This window comes from Lithobates pipiens, unplaced genomic scaffold (assembly GCF_037356315.1).
Source record: "Lithobates pipiens isolate NorthernLeopardFrog02 unplaced genomic scaffold, aLitPip1_a1.2 Scaffold_107, whole genome shotgun sequence".
NCBI classification, from domain to species: domain Eukaryota; kingdom Metazoa; phylum Chordata; class Amphibia; order Anura; family Ranidae; genus Lithobates; species Lithobates pipiens.
In genome coordinates, this window is record NW_027507693.1 from 691,953 (window position 1) to 716,190 (window position 24,238).

Genomic DNA, 24,238 nt, shown 5'->3' on the forward strand with positions numbered 1-24,238 from the left:
ACTACTGGGACCATGAGGAGCGAAGGCAGCTACTGGGACCATGAGGAGCGAAGGCAGCTACTGGGACCATGAGGAGCGAAGGCAGCTACTGGGACCATGAGGAGCGAAGGCGACTACTGGGACCCTTGAGGCAGCTGCTGGGACCATGAGGAGCGAAGGCGACTACTGGGACCATGAGGAGCGAAGGCAGCTACTGGGACCATGAGGAGCGAAGGCGACTACTGGGACCCTTGAGGCAGCTGCTGGGACCATGAGGAGCGAAGGCGACTACTGGGACCATGAGGAGCGAAGGCAGCTACTGGGACCATGAGGAGCGAAGGCAGCTACTGGGACCATGAGGAGCGAAGGCAGCTACTGGGACCATGAGGAGCGAAGGCAGCTACTGGGACCATGAGGAGCGAAGGCAGCTACTGGGACCATGAGGAGCGAAGGCAGCTACTGGGACTATGAGGAGCGAAGGCAGCTACTGGGACCATGAGGAGCGAAGGCAGCTACTAGGACCATGAGGAGCGAAGGCAGCTACTAGGACCATGAGGAGCGAAGGCAGCTACTGGGACCATGAGGAGCGAAGGCAGCTACTGGGACCATGAGGAGCGAAGGCAGCTACTGGGACCATGAGGAGCGAAGGCAGCTACTAGGACCATGAGGAGCGAAGGCAGCTACTGGGACCATGAGGAGCGAAGGCGACTACTGGGACCCTTGAGGCAGCTGCTGGGACCATGAGGAGCGAAGGCGACTACTGGGACCATGAGGAGCGAAGGCAGCTACTGGGACCATGAGGAGCGAAGGCGACTACTGGGACCCTTGAGGCAGCTGCTGGGACCATGAGGAGCGAAGGCGACTACTGGGACCCTTGAGGCAGCTGCTGGGACCATGAGGAGCGAAGGCGACTACTGGGACCATGAGGAGCGAAGGCAGCTACTGGGACCATGAGGAGCGAAGGCGACTACTGGGACCCTTGAGGCAGCTGCTGGGACCATGAGGAGCGAAGGCGACTACTGGGACCCTTGAGGCAGCTGCTGGGACCATGAGGAGCGAAGGCGACTACTGGGACCATGAGGAGCGAAGGCAGCTGCTGGGACCATGAGGAGCGAAGGCGACTACTGGGACCCTTGAGGCAGCTGCTGGGACCATGAGGAGCGAAGGCGACTACTGGGACCCTTGAGGCAGCTGCTGGGACCATGAGGAGCGAAGGCGACTACTGGGACCATGAGGAGCGAAGGCAGCTACTGGGACCATGAGGAGCGAAGGCAGCTACTGGGACCATGAGGAGTGAAGGCAGCTACTGGGACCATGAGGAGCGAAGGCAGCTACTGGGACCATGAGGAGCGAAGGCAGCTACTGGGACCATGAGGAGCGAAGGCAGCTACTGGGACCATGAGGAGCGAAGGCAGCTACTGGGACCATGAGGAGCGAAGGCAGCTACTAGGACCATGAGGAGCGAAGGCAGCTACTGGGACCATGAGGAGCGAAGGCAGCTACTGGGACCATGAGGAGCGAAGGCAGCTACTGGGACCATGAGGAGCGAAGGCAGCTACTAGGACCATGAGGAGCGAAGGCAGCTACTGGGACCATGAGGAGCGAAGGCGACTACTGGGACCCTTGAGGCAGCTGCTGGGACCATGAGGAGCGAAGGCGACTACTGGAACCATGAGGAGCGAAGGCAGCTACTGGGACCATGAGGAGCGAAGGCGACTACTGGGACCCTTGAGGCAGCTGCTGGGACCATGAGGAGCGAAGGCGACTACTGGGACCCTTGAGGCAGCTGCTGGGACCATGAGGAGCGAAGGCGACTACTGGGACCATGAGGAGCGAAGGCAGCTACTGGGACCATGAGGAGCGAAGGCGACTACTGGGACCCTTGAGGCAGCTGCTGGGACCATGAGGAGCGAAGGCGACTACTGGGACCCTTGAGGCAGCTGCTGGGACCATGAGGAGCGAAGGCGACTACTGGGACCATGAGGAGCGAAGGCAGCTGCTGGGACCATGAGGAGCGAAGGCGACTACTGGGACCCTTGAGGCAGCTGCTGGGACCATGAGGAGCGAAGGCGACTACTGGGACCCTTGAGGCAGCTGCTGGGACCATGAGGAGCGAAGGCGACTACTGGGACCATGAGGAGCGAAGGCGACTACTGGGACCATGAGGAGCGAAGGCGACTACTGGGACCATGAGGAGCGAAGGCGACTACTGGGACCATGAGGAGCGAAGGCAGCTGCTGGGACCATGAGGAGCGAAGGCAGCTGCTGGGACCATGAGGAGCGAAGGCAGCTGCTGGGACCATGAGGAGCGAAGGCAGCTGCTGGGACCATGAGGAGCGAAGGCAGCTGCTGGGACCATGAGGAGCGAAGGCAGCTGCTGGGACCATGAGGAGCGAAGGCAGCTGCTGGGACCATGAGGAGCGAAGGCAGCTGCTGGGACCATGAGGAGCGAAGGCAGCTGCTGGGACCATGAGGAGCGAAGGCAGCTGCTGGGACCATGAGGAGCGAAGGCAGCTGCTGGGACCATGAGGAGCGAAGGCAGCTGCTGGGACCATGAGGAGCGAAGGCAGCTGCTGGGACCATGAGGAGCGAAGGCAGCTGCTGGGACCATGAGGAGCGAAGGCAGCTGCTGGGACCATGAGGAGCGAAGGCAGCTGCTGGGACCATGAGGAGCGAAGGCAGCTGCTGGGACCATGAGGAGCGAAGGCAGCTGCTGGGACCATGAGGAGCGAAGGCAGCTGCTGGGACCATGAGGAGCGAAGGCAGCTGCTGGGACCATGAGGAGCGAAGGCAGCTGCTGGGACCATGAGGAGCGAAGGCAGCTGCTGGGACCATGAGGAGCGAAGGCAGCTACTGGGACCATGAGGAGCGAAGGCAGCTACTGGGACCATGAGGAGCGAAGGCAGCTACTGGGACCATGAGGAGCGAAGGCAGCTACTGGGACCATGAGGAGCGAAGGCAGCTACTGGGACCATGAGGAGCGAAGGCAGCTACTGGGACCATGAGGAGCGAAGGCAGCTACTGGGACCATGAGGAGCGAAGGCAGCTACTGGGACCATGAGGAGCGAAGGCAGCTACTGGGACCATGAGGAAAAAAGGCAGCTACTGGGACCATGAGGAAAAAAGGCAGCTACTGGGACCATGAGGAAAAAAGGCAGCTACTGGGACCATGAGGAAAAAAGGCAGCTACTGGGACCATGAGGAAAAAAGGCAGCTACTGGGACCATGAGGAAAAAAGGCAGCTACTGGGACCATGAGGAAAAAAGGCAGCTACTGGGACCATGAGGAAAAAAGGCAGCTACTGGGACCATGAGGAAAAAAGGCAGCTACTGGGACCATGAGGAAAAAAGGCAGCTACTGGGACCATGAGGAAAAAAGGCAGCTGCTGGGACCATGAGGAGCGAAGGCAGCTGCTGGGACCATGAGGAGCGAAGGCGACTACTGGGACCATGAGGAGCGAAGGCGACTACTGGGACCATGAGGAGCGAAGGCGACTACTGGGACCCTTGAGGCCGCTGCTGGGACCATGAGGAGCGAAGGCGACTACTGGGACCATGAGGAGCGAAGGCAGCTACTGGGACCATGAGGAGCGAAGGCAGCTACTGGGACCATGAGGAGCGAAGGCAGCTACTGGGACCATGAGGAGCGAAGGCAGCTACTGGGACCCTTGAGGCAGCTGCTGGGACCATGAGGAGCGAAGGCGACTACTGGGACCATGAGGAGCGAAGGCAGCTACTGGGACCATGAGGAGCGAAGGCAGCTACTGGGACCATGAGGAGCGAAGGCAGCTACTGGGACCATGAGGAGCGAAGGCAGCTACTGGGACCATGAGGAGCGAAGGCAGCTACTGGGACCATGAGGAGCGAAGGCAGCTACTGGGACCATGAGGAGCGAAGGCAGCTACTGGGACCATGAGGAGCGAAGGCAGCTACTGGGACCATGAGGAGCGAAGGCAGCTACTGGGACCATGAGGAGCGAAGGCAGCTACTGGGACCATGAGGAGCGAAGGCGACTACTGGGACCCTTGAGGCAGCTGCTGGGACCATGAGGAGCGAAGGCGACTACTGGGACCATGAGGAGCGAAGGCAGCTACTGGGACCATGAGGAGCGAAGGCAGCTACTGGGACCATGAGGAGCGAAGGCGACTACTGGGACCCTTGAGGCAGCTGCTGGGACCATGAGGAGCGAAGGCGACTACTGGGACCATGAGGAGCGAAGGCAGCTACTGGGACCATGAGGAGCGAAGGCGACTACTGGGACCCTTGAGGCAGCTGCTGGGACCATGAGGAGCGAAGGCGACTACTGGGACCATGAGGAGCGAAGGCGACTACTGGGACCATGAGGAGCGAAGGCGACTACTGGGACCCTTGAGGCAGCTGCTGGGACCATGACGAGCGAAGGCGACTACTGGGACCATGAGGAGCGAAGGCGGCTACTGGTACCATGAGGAGCGAAGGCAGCTACTGGGACCATGAGGAGCGAAGGCAGCTACTGGGACCATGAGGAGCGAAGGCAGCTACTGGGACCATGAGGAGCGAAGGCAGCTACTGGGACCATGAGGAGCGAAGGCAGCTACTGGGACCATGAGGAGCGAAGGCAGCTACTGGGACCATGAGGAGCGAAGGCAGCTACTGGGACCATGAGGAGCGAAGGCAGCTACTGGGACCATGAGGAGCGAAGGCAGCTACTGGGACCATGAGGAGCGAAGGCAGCTACTGGGACCATGAGGAGCGAAGGCAGCTACTGGGACCATGAGGAGCGAAGGCAGCTACTGGGACCATGAGGAGCGAAGGCAGCTACTGGGACCATGAGGAGCGAAGGCAGCGACTGGGACCATGAGGAGCGAAGGCAGCTACTGGGACCATGAGGAGCGAAGGCAGCTACTGGGACCATGAGGAGCGAAGGCAGCTACTGGGACCATGAGGAGCGAAGGCAGCTACTGGGACCATGAGGAGCGAAGGCAGCTACTGGGACCATGAGGAGCGAAGGCAGCTACTGGGACCATGAGGAGCGAAGGCAGCTACTGGGACCATGAGGAGCGAAGGCAGCTACTGGGACCATGAGGAGCGAAGGCAGCTACTGGGACCATGAGGAGCGAAGGCAGCTACTGGGACCCTTGAGGCGACGACTGGGACCATGAGGAGCGAAGACAGCTGCTGGGACCCTTGAGGCAGCTACTGGGACCATGAGGAGCGAAGGCAGCTGCTGGGACCCTTGAGGCGGCTACTGGGACCATGAGGAGCGAAGGCAGCTGCTGGGACCCGCGAGGAGGCTGCTTCGGTGCATCCCTAAATGAAATATTTACAAGTATAGATATATAGAGATAATAGATAGATATACACGCTAAAGAATATAATGGCAGTTGTTGCATTATTTTGTGATCAATGTTTTTTTATTGAATTTTTTTCATATAGCCATAAAAGACCATCCAGAAAAGCATACTGTAATAGAAAAATGTATAGTATATAGCCTCTAAACATGTAAAATGTTGTTGGGTATAGTATACCAGTGCAAGAACCTGTGTATAAGAAATCGAGTGCTACCCTGAACCACTCCGATTTCTGGGCCCCTTTAAGGAATAGCCATGTCAAATCCTCCCAATTCCAGCAAGATTATAGTCTGTGGTTTACTAATCCAAATTGTTGCAATATTTTGTCACGCTGTATTTGGGCAGCAGTCTTTGGCCCCTTTCACACATGCGGACATTATGTCCGCATTTCATCCATCCGTTTGTGGATTAAATATGGACATACATGCATCCCTATGGGATAGCGGGTGTCTGCGGATGAATATCCGCAGACACCCGCTATTGTCCGCCTCCGCTACTGTCCGATTCTGCAGACGGAGGAAAATACTTTCCGTCTGCAAAGCGGATCTGATGAACACGGACAGACAGTCCGTGCTCATCCGATCCCCATAGAGGAGAGCAGAGATCTGACAGGGCGGTCCTGTCCGCCGCCAGCTCAACGGGGACAACGGAGCGATCCCCGCTGAGCGAGCGGATCACCACGTGTGTAAGGGGCCTTTCAAATATTGTTCCCAAAAATTACTTCAACAGATTAAAAAAAAACTAAACAAAAGTTGGCACAAATTTTTTTTGTAGAAAGTAAAATGTTGCGCCGAGAAACTTGATCTTTATACGAAGCAAACAATTTTAATTTAATTTTATCCAGAATCGTGCAGCTTAACTGTATATTATGCTTTAAAAGTTAAGACTATTTTTCACTTTTTGTTTTATTCAGTAAAGGTATTTACACTGGTTAAGTACAATGAGATCATGAGGTTTTGAGTTGATTGTTGCAGTATGTAAATTTTGTGAGAGGGCTTCATAGAGGGCTGCACATAGCATACTAAAGTACAAGAGTGGGCACTGTCACTCCTGGATGGCTATTACTACTATTTCGCCGGTGAGCAATGCATTGGTTTATTTTGCCTTAAACAATCAAACTAATTTTAGGAATGACCAAAAATGGCCGTATTTGACTGTGGAGACTACCCAAGAATCCCTGCACTTTTGTTCCCAGATCTTTGAGAAGTGTCTTAGCTTGGCCCACACAGGAATCGCTTGGGCTGGCCAGGCGTCAAAAGGATTTAGTAGAATCCTGTGGGGTAGGTATTGGTCTCTGTCTTCGGGTTTTGAGGAACGTGGACTGTGTGCTTTCCCAATTATGCCTGAAGCCTTTTCCCTGCCTGGACTATCGGTAATCCTTATTCTTGGAGTATTGGAATCTGGGTGCGATTGTCCTGGAGCGCCTAGATCACCTGTCTTGGGGTAGCAGGCCTGATTTTCCACCAGTGACTCGAGAGATGTCCTTGTCCAGTTTTTCCCTCAAACAAGGCTTCACCATCAAATGGTATCTTGCACCAGTTCTGTTTGGAGGCGATATCTGCTGCCCACGGTTTCAGCCACAAGGCCCATTTGGCCATAACTGTGTGGAGCATTGCCCTTGCGGAGCAAGGAATTGAATCGATGGCGGCTTCACCAATAAAGTCTGCTGAGAACTTCAGCTCATCCAAGGCCTTGATTATATCCTCCTCTGGGATGTCCTGTTGGATTGCCGACTCTATATTATCTGTCCAGACGCGTAGCGCATTGGACACTGATGTCAGGGCTATGACAGGTTTACAGGCGTTGTCTGCCATCTGGTACGCTTTTCTTGAGATCGAGATCCATCCTTCTGTCCAGTGGAGCCTTAAAAGAAGTTGAGTCTTCCAGGGGCAATGTGACATTCTTTGCCAACCTTACCACTGCTGCATCGACCACTGGAGAACCCTCCAGCATTGCGGAATCAGCCTATGAGAGAGGGAATAACTTTCCCAACCGATTTAATAGAGAACATTTTCTCTGTCTTTTCCCACTCTTCCTCAATCACATCCCTGATCTCCTCCATGAGAGGAAAAACTGAGATCTGGCGTTTGAGAAAGGGGAAGTACGATTTAGACTTCTTAAACCTCGGTGTTGGTCTCTCCCAGCCGATCGCTTGTTTAGCTGCCTGTACATAAGGCTGGACCATGGCGAAAGCAAAGCCAGAGGCATCTAGGTCATCAGATGATTCCTCTGAGATGGCATTCTCTTCCTGATGTTTAGAGGAGGATGCCGACATCAGACGAAAAATTCCACTTGTGGACAGCCCCGGGATGGAAGCCTCAGCCGTTTGCTCCTGAGGAGGAGACGCTGGTTGTTGCGTCGTCATTGTGGCTACCAATTCCGCAAGGGAGTCCTTTACTGCTTTCTTAAGTAGGTCCGCCATTTGCAGACCTTCAGATTCTCTGTCCGCTGCATCGTCCCTGAGGCAATCTCAAACAGATCAGTTTGTCTGAAAGTGGGGCAACTCCACACGCCTGACATCTTGGAGATCTAGGTCTCGGGGAGCATGAGTGATGGCGCCTTTTTGGCCGATTCTTTCTGCCACTTCTATAATCCCCATGCCAGGACGACCTGTCTCTGCTGTGACTAGAGTCATCATCGTCTTCATGTCGCCTTGAGGTCCTCTTAGACATCTTCTGGCGTACAGGGCTGAAATACATAAAGTACCAGCCTGAGTGCACTCTTTTGTTTTTTTAAAAGTGTATCAACTTACCTGGACGTAGGTCCTTACCTCAGGTGTAGAGTAGGATCTTGTGCGGGGGCCGAATGGCTCATACTAGACGGATTAGCAGAAGCAGCAGCTAAGAAAAGAGTTTTAGAGGAGAAAAATCAACCAACCGTGTCCTTGACTGGAAAAAGGGACTTCGATAAATACATCTAAAATACATCTAAATCTACATTTTGTCTTCTTGTCCCTTTTTTTTTTTGGGGGGGGGTTAAATTATATATATATTTTAATTTTTTATTTTTTGTAAATAAAATATAATTTATTTAATTATTTTTTATTAATTTTATTTGATAATTTAATATGTTTATGTCATTTTATACTATTTAATTAATTAATTAACCCATCTTCTCTTTTTTTTTTTTTTTTTTTATTATATTAAAGCTCAGAGTAGCAGTTCTCCCTGCAGCCACAGGCGTCCCACTGAGGCCATCAGGGAGATAAACAGTAGAACAGGAGAGGCAGGGCATGCCTCTATCCTGTCTTTGACATTTTGAGGGCATAAATGTCACTGTGCCCTTATCAAAGATGGCCGCCGCGGGCTCCGAATCCACTGCGCATGCGCCGATCGGCGGAACAGTAAGCTAGAAGCCTCACACCGCCGGCGCATGCGCAGAGCACGGCGGGGAACACCGAAAGTTAAATAAAACGCCGGCGCTGAGCGCGCGCGGCTCCTATGGAGCCGGGAATGGCGGCAGGGGCTAAGAGGGAGGTTTTTTCTCTGAGAGAAACAAACAAATGGGAGGTCAAAAGAAAAGAAAGAAAGAAAGAAAGAAAGAAATGGAAGGTTGGGGAGGGGAAGAGAGCAAAAGAGAGAGGGAAGAGAAAAGATAAAAGATATAAAACCTAAAAGGGAAAGGAAAGGAAGGAAGAAAAGAGAGAAGGAGGAAAAAAAAAAAGAAATGTAGAAATAGCTGCTGCCTCCATTACCATGAATGAGCTGGTGCCTGATCAACTTGCAGATAAAGCTCTTACTTAAGAGACAAACTGCTTGTCCCAAAAGATCCTACAGAAGGGACTTCCAACCTTATAAGCGCGTTTAGCTGCCCAAGAGAAGGAACTGCGTCTGGGAGAGGCTTGAACCCGGACGGAAGCTGCCGACTGCAGAAGGTAAGGACGCCGACCAGGATTCACTGCCATGAGGTATGAGGAAAAAAAGGAGAATGCGGGGGCTGTACTAACCTTTTCTTTTATAATATTCACTAGTCCTGAGGGAGGAGCCAAGGCGGAGCTTGTCACAGGTATGCTGCCATGGAGGCACCAGGAAAATAAATTTTCCCATTCTGTTGCCTCTAGACCGTACATTTGATAATGCCACATTTTTTTTTTTTAAATTAATCTACCTTTTGTAATTTGTAGTATTTGATTTTCCTCCCCTGCGGCGATGGGCGGTCTCTTGCGGGGATCAGCATCACTTCCTGCTGAACCCCGCACTGTCTCCTGGGATCTCGTCCAAGTAATCCCAGGAGACATTGCGGCTAATGCAGCCGAAATCTCGCGAGATTTCGGCTAATACAGCCGAAATCTCGCGAGATTTCAGCTGTAATAGCCGAAATCACGCGAGATTTCGGCTGTATTAGCCGAAATCTCGCGAGATTTCGGCTGCATTAGCCGCAATGTCTCCTGTGATTACTTGGACGAGATCCCAGGAGACAGTGCGGGGTTCAGCAGGAAGTGATGCTGATCCCCGCAAGAGACCGCCCATCGCCGCAGGGGAGGAAAATCAAATACTACAAATTACAAAAGGTAGATTAATCAAAAAAATAATAATAATGTGGCATCATCAAATGTACGGTCTAGAGGCAACAGAATGGGAAAATGTATTATTATGTGTGCAGAACCGCTTTAAGTGGGCTGTAGTGAAAATCTGCAGAATGCAAAAAGCACCAAATATGCATGGGTGTGAATCAAGCCTTATAGCTTATGAAGAAAAACCTATCCAAGGAAAAACCCTTACCTTTTTTTAATGTATAGGTTTTGCTTGCAAAAGCTTTCTTCTGTCTCCCAGGATGCCAGTTTTTCAGACAAGAGATTGGCAGCATTTTTTTTTAAATTTGGAGCACTGGCCTTTGCTTGTGACCAGACAGTGAACCCTAACTTGTTACAATGTTGTATCCTCCTTTCAGGACAGGTTTTGGACTTTTAAACCCAGGTGACTCTGTGCTGTTTCTTACTTTCCATTTTGGATTTTATCTAGAGTGGATTGAATTTATCAGAGTCTGTGACCAGATCATCCAGTGCGTTGGAAGAAGTGAATATCAAGTCACATTCCGGTATGTACACCACTTTCATGTTGTGAAGTTTGTCAGTCACTAGAGAGGTGACGTGGGCTTATTTTTGAAGTGCAGTTTGCCGCTTTTGTAAACCTGCGTGATGCTGTCTATTGGTGAATGAGAGATTTATCTGGAAAGTTGGTTTGCAGGGTTTCTTCTTCCTTTTTTATTTTTTAAATGTTATATACTTAGAATGCAAGGGTAGAGCATACTGCTGTCAGTGGCGGAATTATAGGGGTCGCCAAGATCGCCATGGCGACCGGGCCCCTTGCTGCAGGGGGCCCTCAGGCCCCCTGTAATCTTCCGTAGGAGGGGAGGCTGAGAGGAGCTCCTCTATCATCAGCCGAACTGAAATCGGCTCTGTGCGGGAGCTCCTCACATTAGGGTAAAGTGTGTGCTCTTTGTCTCCCCCTACAGTGCAGTACCCAGCAGGAAGAGCCAAGGTACTGTAAACGTCTGCCGTTTTTTTTATAAGACTAGCTACTGCATTTGTGTTTATATGCGTGTGTGTGAGCATGCTTGTATGTGTGAGAGCATGCTTGTATGTATGTGTGTGTGAGCATGCTTGTATGTGTGTGTGTGTGTGTGAGAGCATGCTTGTATGTGCGTGTGTGAGCATGCTTGTATGTGCGTGTGTGAGCATACTTGTATGTGTGTGTGTGTGAGCATGCATGTGTGTGTGTGTGTGTGTGAGCATGCTTGTATGTGTGTGTGAGCATGCTTGTATGTGTGTGTGAGCATGCTTGTATGTGTGTGTGTGTGAGCATGCTTGTATGTGTGTGTGTGTGAGCATGCTTGTATGTGTGTGTGTGTGAGCATGCTTGTATGTGTGTGTGTGTGTGTGTGTGTGTGTGTGAGCATGCTTGTATGTGCGTGTGTGAGCATGCTTGTATGTGCGTGTGTGAGCATGCATGTGTGTGTGTGTGTGAGCATGCTTGTATGTGTGTGTGAGCATGCTTGTATGTGTGTGTGTGAGCATGCTTGTATGTGTGTGTGTGTGAGCATGCTTGTATGTGTGTGTGTGTGTGTGTGTGTGTGTGTGTGTGTGTGAGCATGCTTGTATGTGTGTGTGTGTGTGTGTGTGTGAGCATGCTTGTATGTGCGTGTGTGTGTGAGCATGCTTGTATGTGTGTGTGTGTGTGAGCATGCTTGTATGTGTGTGTGAGCATGCTTGTATGTGTGTGTGAGCATGCTTGTATGTGTGTGTGAGCATGCTTGTATGTGCGTGTGTGTGTGTGAGCATGCTTGTATGTGCGTGTGTGTGACCATGCTTGTATGTATGTGCGTGTGAGCAAGCATGCTTGTATGTATGTGTGTGAGCATGCTTGTATGTGTGTATGTGTGTGAGCATGCTTGTATGTGTGTGTGTGTGTGTGTGAGCATGCATGTATGTGTGTGTGTGTGTGAACATGCTTCTATGTGTGTGTGTGTGTGTGAGCATGCGTGTGTGTGAGCATGCATGTATGTGTGTGAGCATGCGTGTGTGTGCGTGTGTGAGCATGCGTGTGTGTGTGTGTGAGCATGTGTGTGTGTGTGTGTGTGTAAGCATGTATGTGTGTGAGCATGTATATGTGTGTGTGTTCATATATGTATGTGTATGTATGCATGTGTGTGTGCGCGCATGTATGTCCGTGTGCATGTATGCATATGTATGTATGTGAATGTGCATGTGTTTATCAGTGATAGATTCATGCATAGCATAGCATGAATCTATCCATAGCCACCGCTGGCACCCTCATATTTAGGTGCCTGGTCCCTTTTGGGGTGTCGGGCGCCTGAATTACAGCGGCGGGGGGTGTTTTTGCAGATGCATGGAGGACCCCACTCATGGCCATTACCCGCTGCCCCACCCAGACAGACTAAGTGGCGGGCAGACAGCGAACGTGTGGTGGGGATTCACAGTGGCAGCATTTGATGGGCACACCAACAGCATTTGATGGGCACAGTGTGTGAGAGCATGTTTGTTTGTGTGTGTGAGCATGCTTGTATGTTTGTGTGTGTGAGCATGCTTGTATGTGTGTGTGTGTGTGTGTGTGAGAGCATGCTTGTATGTGTGTGTGTGTGAGCATGCTTGTATGTATGTGTGTGTGAGCATGCTTGTATGTGCGTGTGTGAGCATGCTTGTATGTGCGTGTGTGAGCATGCATGTATGTGTGTGTGAGCATGCTTGTATGTGCGTGTGTGTGAGCATGCTTGTATGTGCGTGTGTGTGTGTGACCATGCTTGTATGTATGGGTGTGTGAGCAAGCATGCTTGTATGTATGTATGTGTGTGAGCATGATTTTATGTGTGTATGTGTGTGTGTGTGAGCATGCTTGTATGTGCGTGTGTGAGCATGCATGTATGTGTGTGTGTGTGTGTGTGTGTGTGTGTGAGCATGCTTGTGTGTGTGCGTGTGTGAGCATGCTTGTATGTGCGTGTGTGAGCATGCTTGTATGTGCGTGTGTGAGCATGCTTGTATGTGTGTGTGTGAGCATGCATGTATGTGTGTGTGTCTGTGTGAGCATGCTTGTATGTGCGTGTGTGTGTGAGCATGCTTGTATGTGCGTGTGTGTGTGACCATGCTTGTATGTATGTGCGTGTGAGCATGCTTGTATGTGTGTGTGTGTGAGCATGCTTGTATGTGTGTATGTGTGTATGCTTGTATGTGCGTGTGTGAGCATGCATGTATGTGTGTGAGCATGCTTGTATGTGTGTGTGAGCATGCGTGTGTGTGAGCATGTGTGTGTGTGTGTGTGTAAGCATGTATGTGTGTGTAAACATGTATGTGTGTGAGCATGTATATGTATGTATGCATGTGTGTGTGCGCATGTATGTCCGTGTGCATGTATGCATATGTATGTATGTGAATGTGCATGTGTTTATCAGTGGCGGTGCATCCAAAAGGGTGCACAGGTGCCACCCCCCTCTCTCCAGCCACACCCTCTATGACCAATGGATAGATTCATGCATAGCATAGCATGAATCTATCCATAGCCACCGCTGGCACCCTCATATTTAGGTGCCTGGTCCCTTTTGGGGTGTCGGGCGCCTGAATTACAGCGGCGGGGGGTGTTTTTGCAGATGCATGGAGGACCCCACTCATGGCCATTACCCGCTGCCCCACCCAGACAGACTAAGTGGCGGGCAGACAGCGAACGGGTGGTGGGGATTCACAGTGGCAGCATTTGATGGGCACACCAACAGCATTTGATGGGCACAGTGTGTGAGAGCATGTTTGTTTGTGTGTGTGAGCATGCTTGTATGTGCGTGTGTGAGCATGCTTGTATGTGCGTGTGTGAGCATGCTTGTATGTGCGTGTGTGAGCATGCATGTATGTGTGTGTGTCTGTGTGAGCATGCTTGTATGTGCGTGTGTGTGTGAGCATGCTTGTATGTGCGTGTGTGTGTGACCATGCTTGTATGTATGTGCGTGTGAGCATGCTTGTATGTGTGTGTGTGTGAGCATGCTTGTATGTGTGTATGTGTGTATGCTTGTATGTGCGTGTGTGAGCATGCATGTATGTGTGTGAGCATGCTTGTATGTGTGTGTGAGCATGCGTGTGTGTGAGCATGTGTGTGTGTGTGTGTGTAAGCATGTATGTGTGTGTAAACATGTATGTGTGTGAGCATGTATATGTATGTATGCATGTGTGTGTGCGCATGTATGTCCGTGTGCATGTATGCATATGTATGTATGTGAATGTGCATGTGTTTATCAGTGGCGGTGCATCCAAAAGGGTGCACAGGTGCCACCCCCTCTCTCCAGCCACACCCTCTATGACCAATGGATAGATTCATGCATAGCATAGCATGAATCTATCCATAGCCACCGCTGGCACCCTCATATTTAGGTGCCTGGTCCCTTTTGGGGTGTCGGGCGCCTGAATTACAGCGGCGGGGGGTGTTTTTGCAGATGCATGGAGGACCCCACTCATGGCCATTACCCGCTGCCCCACCCAGACAGACTAAGTGGCGGGCAGACAGCGAACGGGTGGTGGGGATTCACAGTGGCAGCATTTGATGGGCACACCAACAGCATTTGATGGGCACAGTGTGTGAGAGCATGTTTGTTTGTGTGTGTGAGCATGCTTGTATGTATGTGTGTGTGAGCATGCTTGTATGTGTGTGTGTGTGTGTGTGTGTGAGAGCATGCTTGTATGTGTGTGTGTGTGTGAGCATGCTTGTATGTATGTGTGTGTGAGCATGCTTGTATGTGCGTGTGTGAGCATGCTTGTATGTGCGTGTGTGAGCATGCATGTATGTGTGTGTGAGCATGCTTGTATGTGCGTGTGTGTGAGCATGCTTGTATGTGCGTGTGTGTGACCATGCTTGTATGTATGGGTGTGTGAGCAAGCATGCTTGTATGTATGTATGTGTGTGAGCATGATTGTATGTGTGTATGTGTGTGTGTGTGAGCATGCTTGTATGTGCGTGTGTGAGCATGCATGTATGTGTGTGTGTGTGTGTGTGTGTGTGTGAGCATGCTTGTGTGTGTGCGTGTGTGAGCATGCTTGTATGTGCGTGTGTGAGCATGCTTGTATGTGCGTGTGTGAGCATGCTTGTATGTGTGTGTGTGAGCATGCATGTATGTGTGTGTGTCTGTGTGAGCATGCTTGTATGTGCGTGTGTGTGTGAGCATGCTTGTATGTGCGTGTGTGTGTGACCATGCTTGTATGTATGTGCGTGTGAGCATGCTTGTATGTGTGTGTGTGTGAGCATGCTTGTATGTGTGTATGTGTGTATGCTTGTATGTGCGTGTGTGAGCATGCATGTATGTGTGTGAGCATGCTTGTATGTGTGTGTGAGCATGCGTGTGTGTGAGCATGTGTGTGTGTGTGTGTGTAAGCATGTATGTGTGTGTAAACATGTATGTGTGTGAGCATGTATATGTATGTATGCATGTGTGTGTGCGCATGTATGTCCGTGTGCATGTATGCATATGTATGTATGTGAATGTGCATGTGTTTATCAGTGGCGGTACATCCAAAAGGGTGCACAGGTGCCATCCCCCTCTCTCCAGCCACACCCTCTATGACCAATGGATAGATTCATGCATAGCATAGCATGAATCTATCCATAGCCACCGCTGGCACCCTCATATTTAGGTGCCTGGTCCCTTTTGGGTGTCGGGCGCCTGAATTACAGCGGCGGGGGTGTTTTTGCAGCACCTGATTAGAGCCATGGGCTCTAATAGGCTTCAAAATAGGTGAACTGCGAGCGCCATGCTTGACGCTCACAGTCTACCCAGGTGTGTTAGAAAAGTGAATTAATATTCACTTTCCTAACACTGAACCGCCTCTCCACCAATCAGGTGTGCGAGTCTGTTACCCATCACCTGATTGGCTGAAACGATAGGCGCAGCTATTGGACGCCTATCAGGAGGAGAGGACAGGAGATGAGGATGGCAGGAGATGCATGGAGGACCCCGCTCATGGCCGTTACCCGCTGCCCCACCCAGACAGACTAAGTGGCGGGCAGACAGCGAACGGGTGGTGGGGATTCACAGTGGCAGCATTTGATGGGCACACCAACAGCATTTGATGGGCACAGTGTGTGAGAGCATGTTTGTTTGTGTGTGTGTGAGCATGCTTGTATGTGTGTGTGTGTGTGTGTGTGAGCATGCTTGTATGTATGTGTGTGTGAGCATGCTTGTATGTGCGTGTGTGAGCATGCTTGTATGTGCGTGTGTGAGCATGCATGTATGTGTGTGTGTGAGCATGCATGTATGTGTGTGTGTGTGTGTGAGCATGCTTGTATGTGTGTGTGTGTGTGTGTGTGTGAGCATGCTTGTATGTGCGTGTGTGTGTGTGTGACCATGCATGCTTGTATGTGTGTGTGTGTGTGTGTGTGTGTGAGCATGCTTGTATGTGCGTGTGTGTGTGTGTGTGTGTGAGACCATGCATGCTTGTATGTATGTATGTATGTGTGTGAGCATGCTTGTATGTGTGTGTGTGTGTGAGCATGCTTGTATGTGCGTGTGTGAGCATGCATGTATGTGTGTGTGAGCATGCTTGTTTGTGTGTGTGTGAGCATGCGTGTGTGTGAGCATGCGTGTATGTGTGTAAGCATGTATGTGTGTGTGTGTGTGTGTGTGTGTGTGTGTGTTCATATATGTATGTGTATGTATGCATGTGTGTGTGCGCATGTATGTGAGTGTGCATGTATGCATATGTATGTATGTGAATGTGCATGTGTTTATCAGTGGCGGTGCATCCAAAAGGGTGCACAGGTGCCACCCCCTCTCTCCAGCCACACCCTCTATGACCAATGGATAGATTCATGCATAGCATAGCATGAATCTATCCATAGCCACCGCTGGCACCCTCATATTTAGGTGCCTGGTCCCTTTTGGGGTGTCGGGCGCCTGAATTACAGCGGCGGGGGGGTGTTTTTGCAGCACCTGATTAGAGCCATGGGCTCTAATAGGCTTCAAAATAGGTGAACTGCGAGTGCCATGCTTGACGCTCACAGTCTACCCAGGTGTGTTAGAAAAGTGAATTAATATTCACTTTCCTAACACTGAACCGCCTCTCCACCAATCAGGTGTGCGGGGCTGTTACCCATCACCTGATTGGCTGAAACGATAGGCGCAGCTATTGGATGCCTATCAGGAGGAGAGGACAGGAGATGAGGATGGCAGGAGATGCATGGAGGACCCCGCTCATGGCCGTTACCCGCTGCCCCACCCAGACAGGGTAAGTGGCGGGCAGACAGCGAGCGGGTGGTGGGGATTCACAGTGGCAGCATTTGATGGGCACACCAACAGCATTTGATGTGCACAGTGGCGGCATTTGATGGGCACACCAACAGCATTTGATGGGCACAGTGGCAGCATTTGTTGGGTACACTGGCAGCATTTGATGGGCACAGCGGTGGCATTTGATGATGGGCACAGCGGCAGAGTTTGATGGGCACAGCGGCAGAGTTTGATGGGCACAGTGGTGACATTTGATGGTACAGTGGTAGCGTTTGATGGGCACAGTGGCTTTAATTGATGTTTTTTAAATCGGTTCCCACTTGGGACTGGGCCCTGGTGTTCCACCATCGGGCTCGGAGAAAAGAGCCCTGTCCGGAGGTCGGGGGGGGGGGGGGGGTGGCCCTCCACCAAGGTTTCCTGCATCGGGGCCCTGAAGTTTCTAGTTACGCCACTGACTGCTGTATACTCTATATTGTGCAGTATGTGATATTTAATGCAAACATCTTGCATTCTGTAGTTTTTCTGTATTGTAAGCACATTTAAGCTTGCCATACACTGTACAATGTGATTTTACAACCTTCTTTAGAACTACCAGAAACTATACGGTGCAAGTGACTGTCCATTTGTGTTCTTTCGCATAGTTTTATTCAAGCCATACACATGGTGTTTTTTTTATTTTACTTTAACATGCAGGTTGAAGGAGGGAAAAGTGGATCCCCCATTCACACATTTCTCTTTGGATGGGGTAATCTTTCCCACTGTGGCATTGCAGTATGACAGTGGGCTGTTTTCAAATTACTAGTGTTGTCAGCTATAGCCACACTGATCTTTCCATGAAGAGAACCAGAGTCCTGTTCTGAAAATGTTGGGAGTGCCCAAGGCTCTGACATGTTTAAGGATGATGCGACTTTGGGAATAAATCCTCGCACTGTTCTGAGTTCTACTCTGTCCGGATAGAATATGATATGATTATGATCTGCTCCTAAAGCTTGGAGCTCTGAAACCCGTCTGCCAGAGGTTATAGCTATCAGGAAGGCTAGCTTCTAGGCTAGATTCCAAAGCGATGCTGACTCCGAAGGGGCAAAAAGGTGGACTGGCTAAGGACTCTAGGATAATAGCAAGGTCCCAAGTGGGAAAAGATTGTTTAGTTGGCGGTCGGATCTTTTTGACAGCTTTGAAGAACTGTATTATTAATGAGTCCTCGGCCCATCTTCTACTGGTTTGCCAATGAAATTGCTGATACCTGTACTTTTAGTGTACCTAGTGCAAGACCTAGGTCTAGGCCTGCCTGCAAAAACTCAAGAATTTGAGAGGATGATGGGGAATCTGGATCACAGCTTCTGCCAATCATGAAGGCCCTGAACTTTTGTTTGTGGATGGTTTTCTTGCCTTGAGTGGGGTTGCGATCACTTTGTTGGAACACCCTAGAGATTGGAACCTTTCCCTTTCAGCTGCCAGATGTGAAGATCCAGCCTGCGGGGATCTGGAAGGGTGTGACATCCTTGCGAGAGGCGAAGAGATATTATTGGAACCTTGACTGGAAGTCGGGTACTTAGATACATTGCTGTGGGGAACCAAGGATGTGTTGGCCAGTACGGTAGGACCGTTATCACTGTCGAGGTTTCTATCATAAGCCTTGACAGGAATCTTGGAATGAAAGGCCGTGGAGGGAAGGCATAGGCCCGATTGCATGCCCAGGGGGCTGAGAGGGCATCTAATGCCTCCGCTTGGGGTTGAGGAAGCCTTGAGATGCACCTTGGAAGCTTGGTATTGAATGCTGTTGCAAATAGGTCTAGCTCGAGGGGACCCCACTGGTTCACTATCCAGTCGAAAATCTCCGGGTGTAGAGACCATTCGTTGGCATCCGCAAACTTGCGGGAAAGGCGGTCGGCCCTCAAGTTGAGATGGCCGGGCAGATAAACTGCCCTCAGGTCCTTTAGATTCCTTTCTGCCCAGAGTATTATGGGTTCCACCTCCTTCAGGAGGGACCTGCTGCGTGTCCCCCCTTGCCGGTGTACATAGGATACCGCAGCCCTGTTGTCCATTCGGAGGAGAACAGGTTTCCCTGTAACCTCGAACCTTAGGGCTAGTAACGCAAGGTAGGCCGCTCTGACCTGCAGGACATTCGACACCAGGCCTGTTGTATGGAAGGACCATCTACGCTGCACTGAGATCCGGTTGCTGTGTGCTCCCCAACCTGCTGCACTGGCATTGGTAGTAATTGTGATCCAGTCGACATGCCCTAACGGGCGTGATTTCAGAAGTGTCTGTTTCTTCGTCCACCAATGCAGACTCCTGAGCATCAAGGTCGTCAAGTGTATGGGTTGGGATAGATACCACCTGTTCCACAGTCTTTTGCCAGGAGTAGAAGGTCGTCCAAGTAGTGGCATACCCGAAGCCCCAATTCTCTCAGAGGGGCTATGATGGCAATCGGGGTCTTTGTGAAGACTCTTGGCGATGTACAGAGGCCCAATGGAAGACTCTGGAATTAGAGATGTACCTGCCCCACCGCTAATCTCAGATACTTCTGGAAAGGAGGGAGTATGGGTATATGCAGGTAAGCGTCCTGCAAGACTATTGACAACATCCAGCCCCCTGGTTGGTCTACACAAATAATCGTTCGTAGTGACTCCATTTTGAATCTTACTAGGAAGAAATAACGATTTAGACTTTTTAGGTCTATCACGGGTCTCCACCCTCCATTTCTCTTGGGGACTAGAAACAGGGTTGAGTAAAAACCCAAAAATCTCTCTGATGGAGGCACTGGAACTACCGCTTGCTGTTACTGCAAGGAGAGAAGAAATTGCTGTAGCACTTCCGTTTTTTAGGGGGGAACCTTGACACCCTTGTCAGGGAGAAGAAGACCTTGGGAGGTTTGTCTAGGAATGACCAAAAATGGCCGTATTTGACTGTGGAGACTACCCAAGAATCCCTGCACTTTTGTTCCCAGATCTTTGAGAAGTGTCTTAGCTTGGCCCACACAGGAATCGCTTGGGCTGGCCAGGCGTCAAAAGGATTTAGTAGAATCCTGTGGGGTAGGTATTGGTCTCTGTCTTCGGGTTTTGAGGAACGTGGACTGTGTGCTTTCCCAATTATGCCTGAAGCCTTTTCCCTGCCTGGACTATCGGTAATCCTTATTCTTGGAGTATTGGAATCTGGGTGCGATTGTCCTGGAGCGCCTAGATCACCTGTCTTGGGGTAGCAGGCCTGATTTTCCACCAGTGACTCGAGAGATGTCCTTGTCCAGTTTTTCCCTCAAACAAGGCTTCACCATCAAATGGTATCTTGCACCAGTTCTGTTTGGAGGCGATATCTGCTGCCCATGGTTTCAGCCACAAGGCCCATTTGGCCATAACTGTGTGGAGCATTGCCCTTGCGGAGCAAGGAATTGAATCGATGGCGGCTTCACCAATAAAGTCTGCTGAGAACTTCAGCTCATCCAAGGCCTTGATTATATCCTCCTCTGGGATGTCCTGTTGGATTGCCGACTCTATATTATCTGTCCAGACGCGTAGCGCATTGGACACTGATGTCAGGGCTATGACAGGTTTACAGGCGTTGTCTGCCATCTGGTACGCTTTTCTTGAGATCGAGATCCATCCTTCTGTCCAGTGGAGCCTTAAAAGAAGTTGAGTCTTCCAGGGGCAATGTGACATTCTTTGCCAACCTTACCACTGCTGCATCGACCACTGGAGAACCCTCCAGCATTGCGGAATCAGCCTATGAGAGAGGGAATAACTTTCCCAACCGATTTAATAGAGAACATTTTCTCTGTCTTTTCCCACTCTTCCTCAATCACATCCCTGATCTCCTCCATGAGAGGAAAAACTGAGATCTGGCGTTTGAGAAAGGGGAAGTACGATTTAGACTTCTTAAACCTCGGTGTTGGTCTCTCCCAGCCGATCGCTTGTTTAGCTGCCTGTACATAAGGCTGGACCATGGCGAAAGCAAAGCCAGAGGCATCTAGGTCATCAGATGATTCCTCTGAGATGGCATTCTCTTCCTGATGTTTAGAGGAGGATGCCGACATCAGACGAAAAATTCCACTTGTGGACAGATGGAAGCCTCAGCCGTTTGCTCCTGAGGAGGAGACGCTGGTTGTTGCGTCGTCATTGTGGCTACCAATTCCGCAAGGGAGTCCTTTACTGCTTTCCTAAGTAGGTCCGCCATTTGCAGACCTTCAGATTCTCTGTCCGCTGCATCGTCCCTGAGGCAATCTCAAACAGATCAGTTTGTCTGAAAGTGGGGCAACTCCACACGCCTGACATCTTGGAGATCTAGGTCTCGGGGAGCATGAGTGATGGCGCCTTTTTGGCCGATTCTTTCTGCCACTTCTATAATCCCCATGCCAGGACGACCTGTCTCTGCTGTGACTAGAGTCATCATCGTCTTCATGTCGCCTTGAGGTCCTCTTAGACATCTTCTGGCGTACAGGGCTGAAATACATAAAGTACCAGCCTGAGTGCACTCTTTTGTTTTTTTAAAAGTGTATCAACTTACCTGGACGTAGGTCCTTACCTCAGGTGTAGAGTAGGATCTTGTGCGGGGGCCGAATGGCTCATACTAGACGGATTAGCAGAAGCAGCAGCTAAGAAAAGAGTTTTAGAGGAGAAAAATCAACCAACCGTGTCCTTGACTGGAAAAAGGGACTTCGATAAATACATCTAAAATACGTCTAAATCTACATTTTGTCTTCTTGTCCCTTTTTTTTTGGGGGGGGGGGGTTAAATTATATATATATTTTAATTTTTTATTTTTTGTAAATAAAATATAATTAATTTAATTATTTTTTATTAATTTTATTTGATAATTTAATATGTTTATGTCATTTTATACTATTTAATTAATTAATTAACCCATCTTCTCTCTTTTTTTTTTTTTTTTTTTTATTATATTAAAGCTCAGAGTAGCAGTTCTCCCTGCAGCCACAGGCGTCCCACTGAGGCCATCAGGGAGATAAACAGTAGAACAGGAGAGGCAGGGCACGCCTCTATCCTGTCTTTGACATTTTGAGGGCATAAATGTCACTGTGCCCTTATCAAAGATGGCCGCCGCGGCCTCCGAATCCACTGCGCATGCGCCGATCGGCGGAACAGTAAGCTAGAAGCCTCACACCGCCGGCGCATGCGCAGAGCACGGCGGGGAACGCCGAAAGTTAAATAAAACGCCGGCGCTGAGCGCGCGCGGCTCCTATGGAGCCGGGAATGGCGGCAGGGGCTAAGAGGGAGGTTTTTTTCTCTGAGAGAAACAAACAAATGGGAGGTCAAAAGAAAAGAAAGAAAGAAAGAAAGAAATGGAAGGTTGGGGAGGGGAAGAGAGCAAAAGAGAGAGGGAAGAGAAAAGATAAAAGATATAAAACCTAAAAGGGAAAGGAAAGGAAGGAAGAAAAGAGAGAAGGAGGAAAAAAAAAAAGAAATGTAGAAATAGCTGCTGCCTCCGTTACCATGAATGAGCTGGTGCCTGATCAACTTGCAGATAAAGCTCTTACTTAAGAGACAAACTGCTTGTCCCAAAAGATCCTACAGAAGGGACTTCCAACCTTATAAGCGCGTTTAGCTGCCCAAGAGAAGGAACTGCGTCTGGGAGAGGCTTGAACCCGGACGGAAGCTGCCGACTGCAGAAGGTAAGGACGCCGACCAGGATTCACTGCCATGAGGTATGAGGAAAAAAAGGAGAATGCGGGGGCTGTACTAACCTTTTCTTTTATAATATTCACTAGTCCTGAGGGAGGAGCCAAGGCGGAGCTTGTCACAGGTATGCTGCCATGGAGGCACCAGGAAAATAAATTTTCCCATTCTGTTGCCTCTAGACCGTACATTTGATAATGCCACATTTTTTTTTTTTTAAATTAATCTACCTTTTGTAATTTGTAGTATTTGATTTTCCTCCCCTGCGGCGATGGGCGGTCTCTTGCGGGGATCAGCATCACTTCCTGCTGAACCCCGCACTGTCTCCTGGGATCTCGTCCAAGTAATCCCAGGAGACATTGCGGCTAATGCAGCCGAAATCTCGCGAGATTTCGGCTAATACAGCCGAAATCTCGCGAGATTTCAGCTGTAATAGCCGAAATCTCGCGAGATTTCGGCTGCATTAGCCGCAATGTCTCCTGTGATTACTTGGACGAGATCCCAGGAGACAGTGCGGGGTTCAGCAGGAAGTGATGCTGATCCCCGCAAGAGACCGCCCATCGCCGCAGGGGAGGAAAATCAAATACTACAAATTACAAAAGGTAGATTAATCAAAAAAATAATAATAATGTGGCATTATCAAATGTACGGTCTAGAGGCAACAGAATGGGAAAATGTATTATTATGTGTGCAGAACCGCTTTAAGTGGGCTGTAGTGAAAATCTGCAGAATGCAAAAAGCACCAAATATGCATGGGTGTGAATCAAGCCTTATAGCTTATGAAGAAAAACCTATCCAAGGAAAAACCCTTACCTTTTTTTAATGTATAGGTTTTGCTTGCAAAAGCTTTCTTCTGTCTCCCAGGATGTCAGTTTTTCAGACAAGAGATTGGCAGCATTTTTTTTTAAATTTGGAGCACTGGCCTTTGCTTGTGACCAGACAGTGAACCCTAACTTGTTACAATGTTGTATCCTCCTTTCAGGACAGGTTTTGGACTTTTAAACCCAGGTGACTCTGTGCTGTTTCTTACTTTCCATTTTGGATTTTATCTAGAGTGGATTGAATTTATCAGAGTCTGTGACCAGATCATCCAGTGCGTTGGAAGAAGTGAATATCAAGTCACATTCCGGTATGTACACCACTTTCATGTTGTGAAGTTTGTCAGTCACTAGAGAGGTGACGTGGGCTTATTTTTGAAGTGCAGTTTGCCGCTTTTGTAAACCTGCGTGATGCTGTCTATTGGTGAATGAGAGATTTATCTGGAAAGTTGGTTTGCAGGGTTTCTTCTTCCTTTTTTATTTTTTAAATGTTATATACTTAGAATGCAAGGGTAGAGCATACTGCTGTCAGTGGTGGAATTATAGGGGTCGCCAAGATCGCCATGGCGACCGGGCCCCTTGCTGCAGGGGGCCCTCAGGCCCCCTGTAATCTTCCGTAGGAGGGGAGGCTGAGAGGAGCTCCTCTATCATCAGCCGAACTGAAATCGGCTCTGTGCGGGAGCTCCTCACATTAGGGTAAAGTGTGTGCTCTTTGTCTCCCCCTACAGTGCAGTACCCAGCAGGAAGAGCCAAGGTACTGTAAACGTCTG

At 50.0% G+C, this 24,238-nt stretch overlaps 1 protein-coding gene across 6 annotated transcripts in view; it reads right to left on the reverse strand.

Moving 5' to 3' along the window:
• LOC143958556 (dual serine/threonine and tyrosine protein kinase-like) overlaps positions 1–24,238 on the reverse strand; it is a 304,078-nt gene that overhangs the window by 18,431 nt on the left and 261,409 nt on the right. Inside the window, exon 3 of one of the 6 annotated variants that reach the window (XM_077467824.1) lies at positions 21,567–21,611. The exons of 4 other annotated variants lie outside the window; for them this stretch is intronic. In XM_077467824.1, coding sequence (XP_077323950.1) covers positions 21,582–21,611 — 30 coding nt within the window. In that variant the 3' untranslated portion in view covers positions 21,567–21,581. Of the gene's footprint in view, positions 1–21,566; positions 21,612–24,238 lie in introns of those variants that run through there. One more of the 6 variants, XR_013270137.1, reaches the window with a different exon arrangement.